Source organism: Trachypithecus francoisi, unplaced genomic scaffold, assembly GCF_009764315.1.
Source record: "Trachypithecus francoisi isolate TF-2019V2 unplaced genomic scaffold, Tfra_2.0 Lachesis_group5, whole genome shotgun sequence".
Lineage (NCBI taxonomy): Eukaryota > Metazoa > Chordata > Mammalia > Primates > Cercopithecidae > Trachypithecus > Trachypithecus francoisi.
This window is the reverse complement of record NW_022681470.1, coordinates 64,755,943-64,769,265: the sequence shown is the minus strand read 5'-3', so window position 1 is coordinate 64,769,265 and position 13,323 is coordinate 64,755,943. Positions and strand designations below refer to the sequence as shown.

Below are 13,323 nucleotides of genomic sequence, written 5' to 3'. Positions count from 1 at the left end.
CGCCTCCCACCTCCAGCTGCAATTGCGTTCTGACCTGGGCAAGTAGGAACACGTGGTGGAGATCCTGATGGAGATCTGAGCCAGGCACCCCAGAGTGCTGGTCAGACGTGGAGTATGGGATCCAGCTAAGGGAGTCTGGCCAGCCTGTATCCCCCCAGCCTTGCTGGCTTCTCTGCTAATTCCAGCAGGGTCTGTAGCCCCAGACCTGTCCCCTGTCTTCCCCTCTGCAGAGGGTAGGCTGGATGCTGGTCTCAGTGGGAGCTAGGGCTCTCCTCAAAGGCTTTTTGACCTTGGGGCAGTCTTGACATCCCCACAGCCCTGCGCTCCTCATCCCTTTTCATGTCTCCTGGAGGATGGCAAGCTGCAACTGCAGCAATCTTGTTTAAATTTAGGTAGGTGAATTTCTTAGAATTAAGTTTGATATGTTTTGAGCAATAAATTCTCAAGATATATATTTTCTAATCTTTTTATGTTTTATCTCTGAATATTTTTTATTTTTTTCAATGTATTTTTTTTCTGGAAACATTCTGTGCTGCTACATTAGAGCCTACACAGTTGTAGTTGGTACGTTTCATTCCTTTTGGTTTAAATAAGGGATTTTATTTTGCAGTGAGTTTCCCTGCATTGTTAATGAGTCAACAGCGTTAACGTATGATTTTTTTTTTAATACTTTAAATTTGTGTGCAACCCTTTTCCTTTATGTTCTGTGTTACGGTGAGAGCTTGGTCAAAATAGGGAACACGCACACAGCTGCTGCATTTTTTTTTTTGTCATTGGAAGATCTGTGCCATGTCTTCCTAGACTGAAGTGTAAATTATGGAGGGTTTTATTTGTCAATTTATATGTAAATGTCATTGAAGGCTAAGGTTAAGTCTTTGGAAATCACAGGCACCAGTTGATCTTTAGAGACCTCAGATCCCTTCAGGTGGCGCCTTGTGACAGGTGGTGGTCTGAGAGGCTTCTTGTCAGGTTCAGCAGCACAGGCACCTGCTCTGGGCATGGACTGCACTCCTGGGGTGTGCATGGAGCTGCGGTGCGCCAGTCACACGCGCTTGGAAACAGCATGTGCTGCTAGATTGGAAATGCCTATGTTGCTCTGTTAAATTGGTGCTGGAGCAAAAACCTAAGGTTAAATTTAAGTCTAGAATGAAAGAAATCTGAATCCATGTAATTAATGGCCACTTGATCTTGAAAGTCTTGAGAGTCCTGCCTCAGGAAGTGAGGTGGGGGTTCCTACACCTTTCACTTTCCTTCCTCACGTCCACCCCACATGTGTTTCTCATGCTTTTTCTAACTTCCCCAGCCCTTAGCCAAAAAGCTTTATATTCTTTTGTGCATATGACCATTCTTTAATATCGGTGATGTAAACTTCACTTGAATAACAAAATTATCCAACAGACAAAAGAATGAAAAAGAGAGTATCACTAAATATCCTGCAGACATTTAAAGGATGATAAGGGAATACTATAAACAACTTTATGCCTACAAATTTGACAACTGAAATGAACAGATTCCTTGAAAGATACAAAATGTCAAAACTCACTTGAAGATATAGATAACCTGAATACTCCTATAAAGAAATAAATTTGTAGTTAATAACCTAGTGCAGGCCCAGATGGCTTCGCTGGGGAATTCTGCCAACCATCTAAGGAATGAATAATAGCAATTCTACACAAGCAGATCAAGAAAGTGCAAGAGAAGGGAACACTTCTCAGCCCCTTTTATGATGATAGCATTGTCGTGATACCAAAGCCAGAAAACAAAACATTATAAGAAAATTACAAATAATATCCGTGATGAACACAGGACCAAAAGTCTTCAACAGAATATTAGTAAACCAAGTCCTGTGATACATAAAAAGAAAAGTAAATCATGACCAAGCAGGATTTACCCTATGAATGCAAGATTAGTTCAAATGCAAAAATTAATCAATGTAATTTACCACATAAGGAGACTATTAAGGACAAAGAAAATCATGTGATTATCTTATTAGATGCAAAAAAACAAAGTGTTTGACAGAATTCATCATCTTATTTTTTCATGATAAAACTTCTCAGCAAACTGGGAACAGAAGGATACTGTCTATCTTACCCTGATAACAGACATCTACAAAAATCTCACAGCTAACACTACACTTAATGGTTGAAAAAAATTATACTTAGTGGTAAAAATAACATTGTACTTAGTGGTTAAAAAAACCTTAATTACATTTCTGTCTAATTAATAAAGACCTAATTCTGGAAGGAAAGCAGTGAGGATGTCCACTCTTACCACTCCATTCAGCATTGTACTGGAGATCCCACCCAGTACAATAAGGGAAGAGAAAGCAGTTAGGCACACATATTGGAAAAGAAGGAATAAAAACTGTCTCTACTCACAATGACATGCCACTAAATACCTATTGGAATGGCTGAAATTTAAACACACACACCCCAAACTGACAATACCAGGTACTGACAAGGATATGGAGCAGATGGAACTCTACTATGCTGATGGTGAGAATCAAAGTGAAATGACCACTTTGGGACCTTTTTGGCAATTTCTTATAAAGTTAAACATACTCTTAGCATACAACACCGCAACCCAAATAAACTGAAAACATTTTCACACAGAAACTTATATAAGGATGTTCACAGCAGCCTTATTCATAATCACCCCAAACTGCAAATTGCCACACGTTCTTGAGTTGGTGAATGAATGAACCACCTGTGCTACCTCTAAAAGATGGACTCATACTCAGCAATTAAAAGGAATAAACTCCTGATTCATGCAACCACAACACAAATGAATCTTGAAAGCATCATGCTAAGTGAAGCCATACTAAGAAGGCTGTGATTCCATTTATGTGACATTCTGAAAAAGTCGCACTATAGGGATAAAAGTAGATCAATGGTTGGCTGGTTGTGGAAGTGGGAGTGAGGGGGAAGAGGGGTAACTCACAAAAGAGCATGAGGAAATTCTGGAGAGTAATGGAACTTTCCTGTGTCTTTACTGTGGTGGTAGTTACATGATTATTTGCATTTGTCAAAACTCATACAGCTGTACACTTGAAAGGATGAATTTTACTGTATGTAAATTATATCCAGTAAACTAACCTTTAAAAATATCGTTAGGTACAATTGGACACAACAAAAGATCAGTGAACCTGAAGACAGGTCAATAGAAATTGAACCTTATTTAAGAAGAAATGTTGAAAAAAGAAAGAGAGAGGCTTACAGACCTGTGGGAGAGTATCAGGCAGTGAAACATACATGTAATTGGAGTTTCAGAAAGACTGGAGAGAGAATGGTGTAAAATATTATTTGAAAAAATAGTGGCCAAAAATTATCCAAATTAGATCCAAAACAACCTCAGATCCAGGAGATTCAGTGAACCTTCAGCAGGATGAATAAATTACTAAAATTTGCCACCACCCCCGCCCCCCCTGCAGTAGTTTGGTAAAAACTACCAAACAAAAGTGTAAAAAGCAACCAGTGAGTGGGGAAAACAACAAAAAACCATACTACATTCAGGAGGGCAGGGACAAGAAAGAATGACAGCCAGCCAGGTTTCCTTAAGAAAACATGGTTACAATGTGGTTATATCTGTTAGTGCTGAAAGAAAAATAAAACACCCTAGAATTCTATATCAAGGAGAATATATCAGTTAATATTTAAAGTCTTTTAAAAAATGTTGTTAACATCTTGCATTCCATTCCTTGTCTCTGTTCCCACTGGAAATTACTACTTCGTACTACTTTTTCTGTTAAAGCAGATATCCATTAATTCTGAGGTTTCTCTAATTTTCCAGTGGTCAAATGTCGATTTCCAGTGGTTGAAAATGGAAAACAGATATCAGGATTTGGAAAAAAATTTTACTACAAAGCGACAGTTATGTTTGAATGTGATACGGGTTATTACCTCAACGGCAGCGACAAAATTGTCTGTGAGAGTAACAGTACTTGGGATCCCCCAGTTCCAAAGTGTCTTAAAGGTACAAAGGTGATCTTTTTTCCGTCTTGGTTTGTTGTTGCTGCTGTTCATTTTAGGCTTTATTTCTTTGATATTAACTGTCAGTCATACAGAATAACTGAAAAGAAACAATTTTAGTATTTAACTTTGTCTCGTATTCATTTCTATGCCATGTATATGACATGAAAATCACATCAAATCCTGCTGTTGTGATTTTGTGTGCTTTTCCAGGGTTCTTAGCATGTTATGTACATTGCATGGGTATATGCTTTTAATATTTTTATGTATAAAAAATGAATTACAACAACTTTTTGGAGTGAATTGAAACATGGGCATTTTTATCTAAGTAAGTCAACAGTGGCATAATTCATATAAATGAAATGAGAGCAATAACTCTTAAATGGTTGATCTTCTAACATTGTTTTATTTTCTAGTGCTGCCTCCTTCTAGTACAAAACCTCCAACTATGAGTCATTCAGGTTTAGTAGCTTCTTCCTTATGTCTCAAAAATCTTGTAAATTCCTGGAGAAAATGCCAGCAATAACTCCCAAGTGTTTGGTCCAATCTACATTATTATTTTGTTTTCCAGTGTCGACCTCTCCCACTACAAAATCTCCAACGTCCAGTGCCTCAGGTTTAGTAATATCCTGCTTATATTTTTTCAAAAATCCTTTAAATTCCTGATTTTTTAAAAAAATCCTTCAAATTTCTGGTGGTGTCCACTTATTTTTAGTAATGAAAGGAGGGAGGACATTTCTGTAGCCATTTTAGTTGTTATGCATAGTGATTCTAAAATTATTTGCCATAATCTGTGTGTGTGTGTGTGCGTGTGTGTGTGTATGTGTACATATATATATATAAATTGATTTAGTACCTTCCTTACTGGGTATTAGTAAGATATAAGTGGGATGCATTTAAAGCACTTAGCACAGTGCCTGGTGTATAGAAAGCTCTTAGAGCTAACTAATATGACTTATCCTCCACTTAATAATGTTAGGAAAGGGGAAGGTTCATGTATGTTCGTTAATATGTATGTGTGTTAATATGTTTGTTCGTTAATATGTATGTTTTATGTCATCAACTTTGCTATTTTATTCTTTTCAGAAGTGATCTGTTGACACCTTTACTGAGTTTGTTCCTTTTGCAGGACTCTTTCATTTTCTGGAATGTAGCAAGTTTGAGTCTTCTGATGTAACACATTTAAACAGGGAAATTTCTGCTGTCCTGAGAACAAGATCTGTATTTCTGCCTCTTCCCTACCTGCCCCTCTTCCACACCTCATAATGTTGCTTTTTTTTTCTCTCTCTCTCTCTAGTGGGCAGTTTTGTCTGGCAATAGCACTAAATTGTATAGCAACTGAAAGGCAGGAAAAGTCCTTATTTATTGAAATGAAATAGAAGACTTTTGCAGGGACTCCTGGTCAACCACTGTGCTTATGACTGGAGAGATTATTTTGATATGACGGAAGGAATTATCCTGATTTAATATCTGGTTTCGCTTTGCTTGCAGCAGAAGCAAGAGACAATAGTAATTGTGGGTAGAGCTTTAGTCTGGGCAGACTGTGCTTAGTTAACATCATTTCTGTGCTCTTCAGTTTCCCTTTAGTATAATATGAGTGTTGAACTGAAATCTTAATCACTGGCTTCTAATTTGATTATATATTTCCTATCTGTCTAATATTTTAAAGGATCGAAAGGAATTATGCATGTTAACATAGTAATTAAAATACCTTCTTATAGGCTGGGCGGGGTAGCTCACGCCTGTAATACCAGCACTTTGGGAGGCCGAGGTGGGTGGATCACGAGGTTAGAAGTTCAAGACCAGCCTGGCTAAGTTGGTGAAACCCCATCTCTACTAAAAGTACAAAAATTAGCTGGGCATGGTGGCAGGCACTTGTAATCCCAGCTACTTGGGAGGCTGAGGCAGGAGAATCGCTTGAACCCGAGGGTCAGAGGTTGCAGTGAGCCAAGATCATGCCACTGCACTCCAGCCTGGGTGACAGAGTAGGACTCCGTCTCAAAAAAAAAAAAACAAAACACACACACACACACAAACAAAAACCTTATAATTCCTATAAGAGTTTGGTAACTGGTAGCCTCCTGAGTTGAGTGCTGTAGGGTTTGAGGGTCAGGAAGAGATGGGTTTTTTAGTGGACTGATATGTAAGCAAAACAAGATTGCATGTGAAATTTATACTCAGTGAGGCATCCATGCTTACTAATGTGCTCCTAATGGGCATATGCACTAAGTTTGTTGATACAGTCTTTTGAAAGAGTTGACAATAAGCATTTCATAAAGTATTTATAAAACACTGATCTAGCTTAGTGTTGGAGAGCGGAAGAGAGAACTGCTGGTGATAAAATGTTTATTAAAAAGAGAAACTGCAAGGATATTTTTTGAAAAATCACAAATCAAAATTCCTTATGGGATTGACAGTCATTTTTTATCATCAGTTAGAGGAAGACTAAATAACAACATAATGATGTTAAGGTAGATCTAAATGTGTTAACATGAAGAAATGTCGAGGAAGTCCTAAGTGGAAAAGAGAAAGATGTAAATTATGTAGTATCATACTACTTACAGTTTTTTGAAAAGACACATATGTTTACCCCAAGCACATTCCTTTTTTTTTTTTTGAGACAGAGTCTCGCTCTGTCACCCAGGATGGTGTGCAGTGGAGTGGTCTCAGCTCACTGCAACCTCCGCCTCCCGGGTTCAAGCGGTTCTCCTGCTGCCTCAGACTCCCAAGCAGCTGGGATTATAGGCGCCCACCACTACACCGGCTAATTTTTTGTATTTTTAGTAGAGACGGGGTTTCTCCATGATGGCCTGGCTAGTCTCGAACTCCTGACCTCAAGTGTTTCACCTGCCTTGGCCTCCCACAGTGCTGGGATTACAGGCATGAGCCACCACGCCCAGTCTCACATTACTTTAATGATTTATTATTGGTTATCTTCTAGTATTTCCATTATAAAATACAAAATGTAGTGAGCATTCTTGTACATACATCCTTACATACTTGTGCAAATATATATGTATGTTAAATTCTAAGATGTGGAATTGTAAAGGTTGTAAAGTATGTGTAGTTTTCATTTTGATAAACTTAAAAAATCATTATCAAAATTAAAGTCATAATTTTATATTGATAAGGCCCTGGTGAATTTATAAAATCAAACTTATTTTTCTAGGTCCCAGGCCTACTTACAAGCCTCCAGTCTCAAATTATCCAGGTTGGTTAACCCTTTATCCTACTGATATTAAGAATTTATTTATTTATTTATTTTTATTATACTTTAAGTTCTAGGGTACATGTGTACAACATGCAGGTTTGATACATAGGTATACATGTGCCATGTTGGTTTGCCGCACCCATCAACACATCATTTATATTAGGTATTTCTCCTAATGCTATCCCTCCCCCGGCCCCCCACCACCAACAGGCCCCAGTGTGTGATGTTCCCCACCCTGTGTCCATGTGTTCTTGTTGTTCAGTTCCCACCTATGAATGAGAACATGAAGTGTTTGGTTTTCTGTCCTTGCGATAGTTTGATTAGAATGATGGTTTCCATCTTCATCCATGTCCCTGCAAAGGACATGAACGCATCCATTTTCATGGCTGCATAGTATTCCATGGTGTATGTGTGCCACATTTTCTTTATCTAGTCTATCATTGATGGGCATTTGGGTTAGTTCCAAGTCTTTGCTATTGTGAATAGTGCTGCAGTAAACATACATGTGCATGTGTCTTTATAGTAGCATGATTTATAATCGTTTGGGTATATACCCAGTAATGGGATTGCTGGGTCAAATGGTATTTCTAGTTGTAGATCCTTGAGGAATCACCATACTGTCTTTCACAATGGTTGAACTAATGTACACTCCCACCAACAGTGTAAAAGTGTTCCTGTTTCTCCACATCCTCTCCAGCATCTGTTGTTTCCTGACTTTTTAATAATTCTGCATTCTAACGGGCATGAGTGGTATCTCATTGTGGTTTTGATTTGCATTTCTCTGATGACCAGTGATGATGAGCATTTCTTCATGTGTCTGTTGGCTGTATAAATGTCTTCTTTTGAGAAGTGTCTGTTCATATCCTTTGCCTACTTTTTGATGGGGTTGTTTTTTTCTTGTAAATTTAAGTTCTTTGTAGATTCTGGATGTTAGCCCTTTGTCAGATGGGCAGATCGCAAAGATTTTTTCCCATTCTGTAGGTTGCCTGTTCATTCTGATGATAGTTTCTTTTGCTGCGCAGAAACTCTTTAGTTTAATTAGATCCCATTTGTCAATTTTGGCTTTTGTTGCCATTGCTTTTGGTGTTTTAGTCATGAAGTCTTTGCCCATTCCTGTGTCCTGAATGGTATTGCCTAGGTTTTCTTCTAGGGTTTTTATGGTGTTAGGTCTTACATTTAAGTCTTTAATCCATCTTAAGTTAATTTTTGTATAAGGTATAAGGAAGGGATCCAGTTTTAGCTTTCTACATATGGCTAGCCAGTTTTCCCAGCACAATTTATTAAATAGGGAATCCTTTCCCCATTGCTTGTTTTTGTCAGGTTTGTCAAAGATCAGATGGTTGTAGACGTGTGGTACTATTTCTGAGGGCTCTGTTCTGTTCCATTGGTCTACATCTCTGTTTTGGTACCAGTAGCATGCTGTTTTGGTTACTGTAGCCTTGTAGTATAGTTTGAAGTCAGGTAGCGTGATGCCTCCAGCTTTGTTCTTTTTGCTTAGGATTGTCTTGGCCATATGGACTCTTTTTTGGTTCCTTATGAAATTTAAAGTAGTTTTTTTCCAATTCTGTGAAGAAAGTCAGTGGTAGCTTGATGTGGATGGCAGAGAATCTATAAATTACCTTGGGCAGTATGGCCATTTTCCCAATATTGATTCTTCCGATCAATGAGCATTGGAATATTCTTCCATTTGTGTCCTCTTCTATTCCGTTGAGCAGTGTTTTGTAGTTCTCTTTGAAGAGGTCCTTCACATCCCTTATAAGTTGGATTCCTAGGTATTTTATTCTCTTTGTAGTAACTGTGAATGGGAGTTCACTCATTATTTGGCTCTCTCTTTGTCTATTATTGGTGTATAGGAATGCTTGTGATGTTTGCACATTGATTTTGTATCCTGAGACTTTGCTGAAGTTGCTTATCAGCTTGTGAAGATATTGGGCTGAGATGATGGGGTTTTCTAAATATACAATCATGTCATCTGCAAACATAGACAATTTGACTTCCTCTTTTCCTATTTTATAATCATGTCATCTGCAAACATAGACAATTTGACTTCCTCTTTTCCTATTTTATAATCATGTCATCTGCAAACATAGATAATTTGACTTCCTCTTTTCCTAATTGAATACCCTTTATTTCTTTCTCTTGCCTGATGGCCCTAGCCAGAACTTCCAACACTATATTGAATAGGAGTGGTGAGAGAGGGAATCCTTGTCTTGCGCCGGTTTTCAAAGGGAATGCTTCCGGTTTTTGCCCATTTGGTATGATATTGGCTGTGGATTTGTCATAAATAGCTCTTACTATTTTAAGCTATGTTCTATCAATACCTAGTTTATTGAGAGTTTTTAAACATGAAGGGCTGTTGAATTTTGTCGAAGGCCTTTTCTGCATATTTTGAGATAGTCGTGTCGTTTTTGTTGTTGGTTCTGTTGGTTCTGTTTATGTGATGGATTACGTTTACTGATTTGAGTATGTTGAACCAGCCTTGCATCCCAGGGATGAAGCCAACTTGATCGTGGTGGATAAACTTTTTGACGTGCTGCTGGATTCGGTTTGCCAGTATTTTGCTGAAGATTTTCGCATTGATGTTCATCAGGGATATTGGCCTAAAATTCTCTTTTTTTTGTTGTGTCTCTACGAGGCTTTGGTATCAGGATGATGCTAGCCTCCTAAAATGAGTTAGGGAGGATTCCCTCTTTTTCTATTGATTGGAATAGTTTCAGAAGGAATGGTACCAGCTTCTCTTTTTACGTCTGATGGAATTCAGCTGTGAATCCGTTTGGTCCTGGACTTTTTTTGGTTGGTAGGCTATTATTTCCTCAATTTCAGAACCTGTTATTGGTCTATTCAGAGATTCAACTTCTTCCTAGTTTAGTCTTAGGAGGGTGTATGTGTCCAGGAATTTATCCGTTTCTTCTAGATTTTCTAGTTTATTTGCATAGAGGTGTTTATAGTATTCTCTGATGGTAGTTTGTATTTATGTGGGATCGGTGGTGATATCCCCTTTATCATTTTTTATTGCATCTATTTGATTGTTCTTTCTTTTTTTCTTTATTAGTCTTGCTAGCGGTCATTTTTGTTGATCTTTTCAAAAAACCAGCTCCTGGATTCATTGAGTTTTTGAAGGGTTTTTTATGTCTCTACTTCCAGTTCTGCTCTGATCTTAGTTATTTCTTGCCTTCTGTTAGCTTTTGAATTTATTTGCTCTTGCTTCTCTAGTTCTTTTAATTGTGATGTTAGGTAGTTGATTTTAGATCTTTCCTGCTTTCTCTTATGGGCATTTAGTGCTATAAATTTCCCTCTACACACTGCTTTAAATGTGTCCCAGAAATTCGGGTACATTGTGTCTTTGTTCTTGTTGGTTTCAAAGAACAACTTTATTTCAGACTTCATTTCTTTATTTACCCCGTAGTCATTCAGGAGCAGGTTGTTCAGTTTCCATGTAGTGAGTTTATTAATCCTGAGTTCTAATTTGATTGCACTGTGGTCAGAGACAATTTGTTGTGATTTCTGTTCTTTTACGTTTGCTGAGGAGTGTTTTACTACCAATTATGTGGTCAATTTTAGAATAAGTGTGATGTGGTGCTGAGAAGAATGTATGTTCTGTTGATTTGGGGTGGAGAGTTCTGTAGATGTCTATTAGGTCTGCTTGGTCCATAGCTGAGTTCAAGTACTGGATATCCTTGTTAACCTTCGGTCTCATTGATCTAATATTGACAGTGGGGTGTTAAAGTCTGCCATTATTATTGTGTGGGAGTCTATGTCTCTTTGTAGGTTTCTAAGGACTCGGCTTTATGAATCTGGGTGCTCCTGTATTGGGTGCATATATATTTAGGATAGTTAGCTCTTCTTGGTGAATTGATCCTTTTACTATTATGTAGTGGCCTTCTTTGTCTCTTTTGATCTTGGTTGGTTTAAAGTCTGTTTTATCAGAGACTAGAATTGCAACCCCTTCTTTTGTATTTTCCATTTGCTTGGTAGATCTTCCTCCATCCCTTTATTTTGAGCCTATGTGCATCTTTGCACGTGAGATGGGTCTCCTGAATACAGCACACCGATGAGTCTTGACTCTATCGAATTTGCCAGTCTGTGTCTTTTAATTGGGGTATTTAGCCCATTTGCATTTAAGGTTAATAGTGTTATATTTGAATTTGATCCTGTCATTATGATGATAGCTGGTTATTTTGCCCGTTAACTGATGCAGTTTCTTTGTAGCATCGATGGTCTTTACCATTTGGCATGTTTTTGCAGTGGCTGGTACTGGCTGTTTCTTTCCATGTTTAGTGCTTCCTTCAGGAGCTCTTGTAGGGCCATAGGCCTGGTGGTGACAAAATCTCTCAGCATTTGCGTGTCTGTAAACTATTTTATTTCTCCTTCACTTATGAAGCTTAGTTTGGCTGGATATGAGATTCTGGATTGAAAATTCTTTTCTTTAAGAATGTTGAATATTGACCCCCACTCTCTTAAGGCTTGTAGGATTTCTGCCGAGAGATCTGCTGTTAGTCTGATGGGCTTCCCTCTGTGGGTAACCCGACCTTTCTGGCTGTCCTTAGCATTTTTTCCTTCATTTCAGCCTTGGTGAATCTGATGATTATGTGTATTGGGGTTGTACTTCTCGAGGAGTGTCTTTGTGGTGTTCTCTGTATTTCCTGAATTTGAATGTTGGCCTGCCTTGCTAGTTTAGGGAAGTTCTCCTGGATGATATCCTGAAGAGTATTTTCTAACTTGATTCCATTCTCCCCGTCACTTTCAGGTACACCAATCAAACATAGATTTGGTCTTTTCACATAGTCCTATGTTTCTTGGAGGCTTTGTTTCTTTCTTTTCACTCTTTTTTCTCTAATCTTGTCTTGCTTTTTTTTCATTAATTTGATCTTCAATTACTGATACCCTTTCTTCCACTTGATCGAATCAGCTATTGAAGCTTGTGCATGTGTCACAAAGTTCTTGTGCCGTGGTTTTCCATAAGGTCATTTAAGGTCTTCTCTACACTGTTTATTCTAGTTTAGCCATTTGTCTAACCTTTTTCAAGGTTTTTAGCTTCCTTGCAATGGGTTAGAACATGCTCCTTTAGCTTGGAGAAGTTTGTTATTACCAACCTTCCGAAACCTACTTCTGTCAGCTCATCAGACTCATTCTCTCTTTTTTTTTTTTTTTTTTTTTTGAGACGGAGTCTCGCTCTGTCACGCAGGCTGGAGTGCAGTGGCCAGATCTCAGCTCACTGCAAGCTCCGCCTCCCGGGTTCACGCCATTCTCCTGCCTCAGCCTCCCGAGTAGCTGGGACTACAGGCGCCCGCCACCTCGCCCGGCTAGTTTTTTGTATTTTTTAGTAGAGACGGGGTTTCACTGTGTTCGCCAGGATGGTCTCGATCTCCTGACCTCGTGATCCGCCCGTCTCGGCCTCCCAAAGTGCTGGGATTACAGGCTTGAGCCACTGCGCCCGGCCTCAAACTCATTCTCTATCCAGTGTTGTTCCCTTGCTGGTGAGGAGCTGTGATCCTTTGGAGGAGAAGAGGCGCTCTGTTTTTTGGAGTTTTCAGCTTTTCTGCTCTGGTTTCTGTCATCTTTATGGTTTTATCTACCTTTGGTCTTAGATGTTGGTGACCTGCAGATGGGGTTTTGGTGTGGATGTCCTTTTTGTTGATGTTGATGCTATTCCTTTCTGCTTGTTCGTTTTCCTTCCAACTGTCAGATCCCTCAGCTGCAAGTGTGTTGGAGTTTGCTGGAGGTCCACTCCAGACCCTGTTTGTGTGGGTATCACCAGTGGAGGCTGCAGAACCACAAATATTGCTGCCTGATCCTTCCTCTGGAAGCTTCATCCCAGAGGGGCACCCACCTGTTTGAGGTGTCTGTCAGCCCCTACTGGGAGGTCTTTCCCAATCAGGCTACACAGGGTTCAGGGACCCACTTGAGGAGGCAGTCTGTCCATTCTCAAAGCTTGAACACTGTGTTCAGAGAACCACTGCTCTCTTCAGAGCTGTCAGACAGGGACGTTTAAGTCTGCAGAAGCTGTCTGCTGCTGTTTGTTCTACCATGCCCTGCCCCCAGAGGTGGAATCTATAGAGGCAGTAAGCCTTACTGAGCTGCAGTGCGCTCTGCCCAGTTCGTGCTTCCAGGCCTCTTTGTTTACACTGTGAGCTACTCAAGCCT

The 13,323-nt window shown here is 39.2% G+C and overlaps 1 protein-coding gene across 7 annotated transcripts in view; it reads left to right on the top strand.

The window, feature by feature from the left end:
• The window catches only part of LOC117075396 (membrane cofactor protein), a 42,733-nt gene that overhangs the window by 12,080 nt on the left and 17,330 nt on the right, over positions 1 to 13,323 (top strand). For 3 of the 7 annotated variants that reach the window (XM_033197708.1, XM_033197709.1, XM_033197715.1), the window contains exons 6-9: positions 3,790 to 3,972; positions 4,385 to 4,429; positions 4,540 to 4,584; positions 7,138 to 7,179. In XM_033197708.1, coding sequence (XP_033053599.1) covers positions 3,790 to 3,972; positions 4,385 to 4,429; positions 4,540 to 4,584; positions 7,138 to 7,179 — 315 coding nt within the window. The remainder of the gene's footprint in view (positions 1 to 3,789; positions 3,973 to 4,384; positions 4,430 to 4,539; positions 4,585 to 7,137; positions 7,180 to 13,323) is intronic. The other 4 variants (XM_033197710.1, XM_033197711.1, XM_033197712.1 and 1 more) reach the window with 2 other exon arrangements.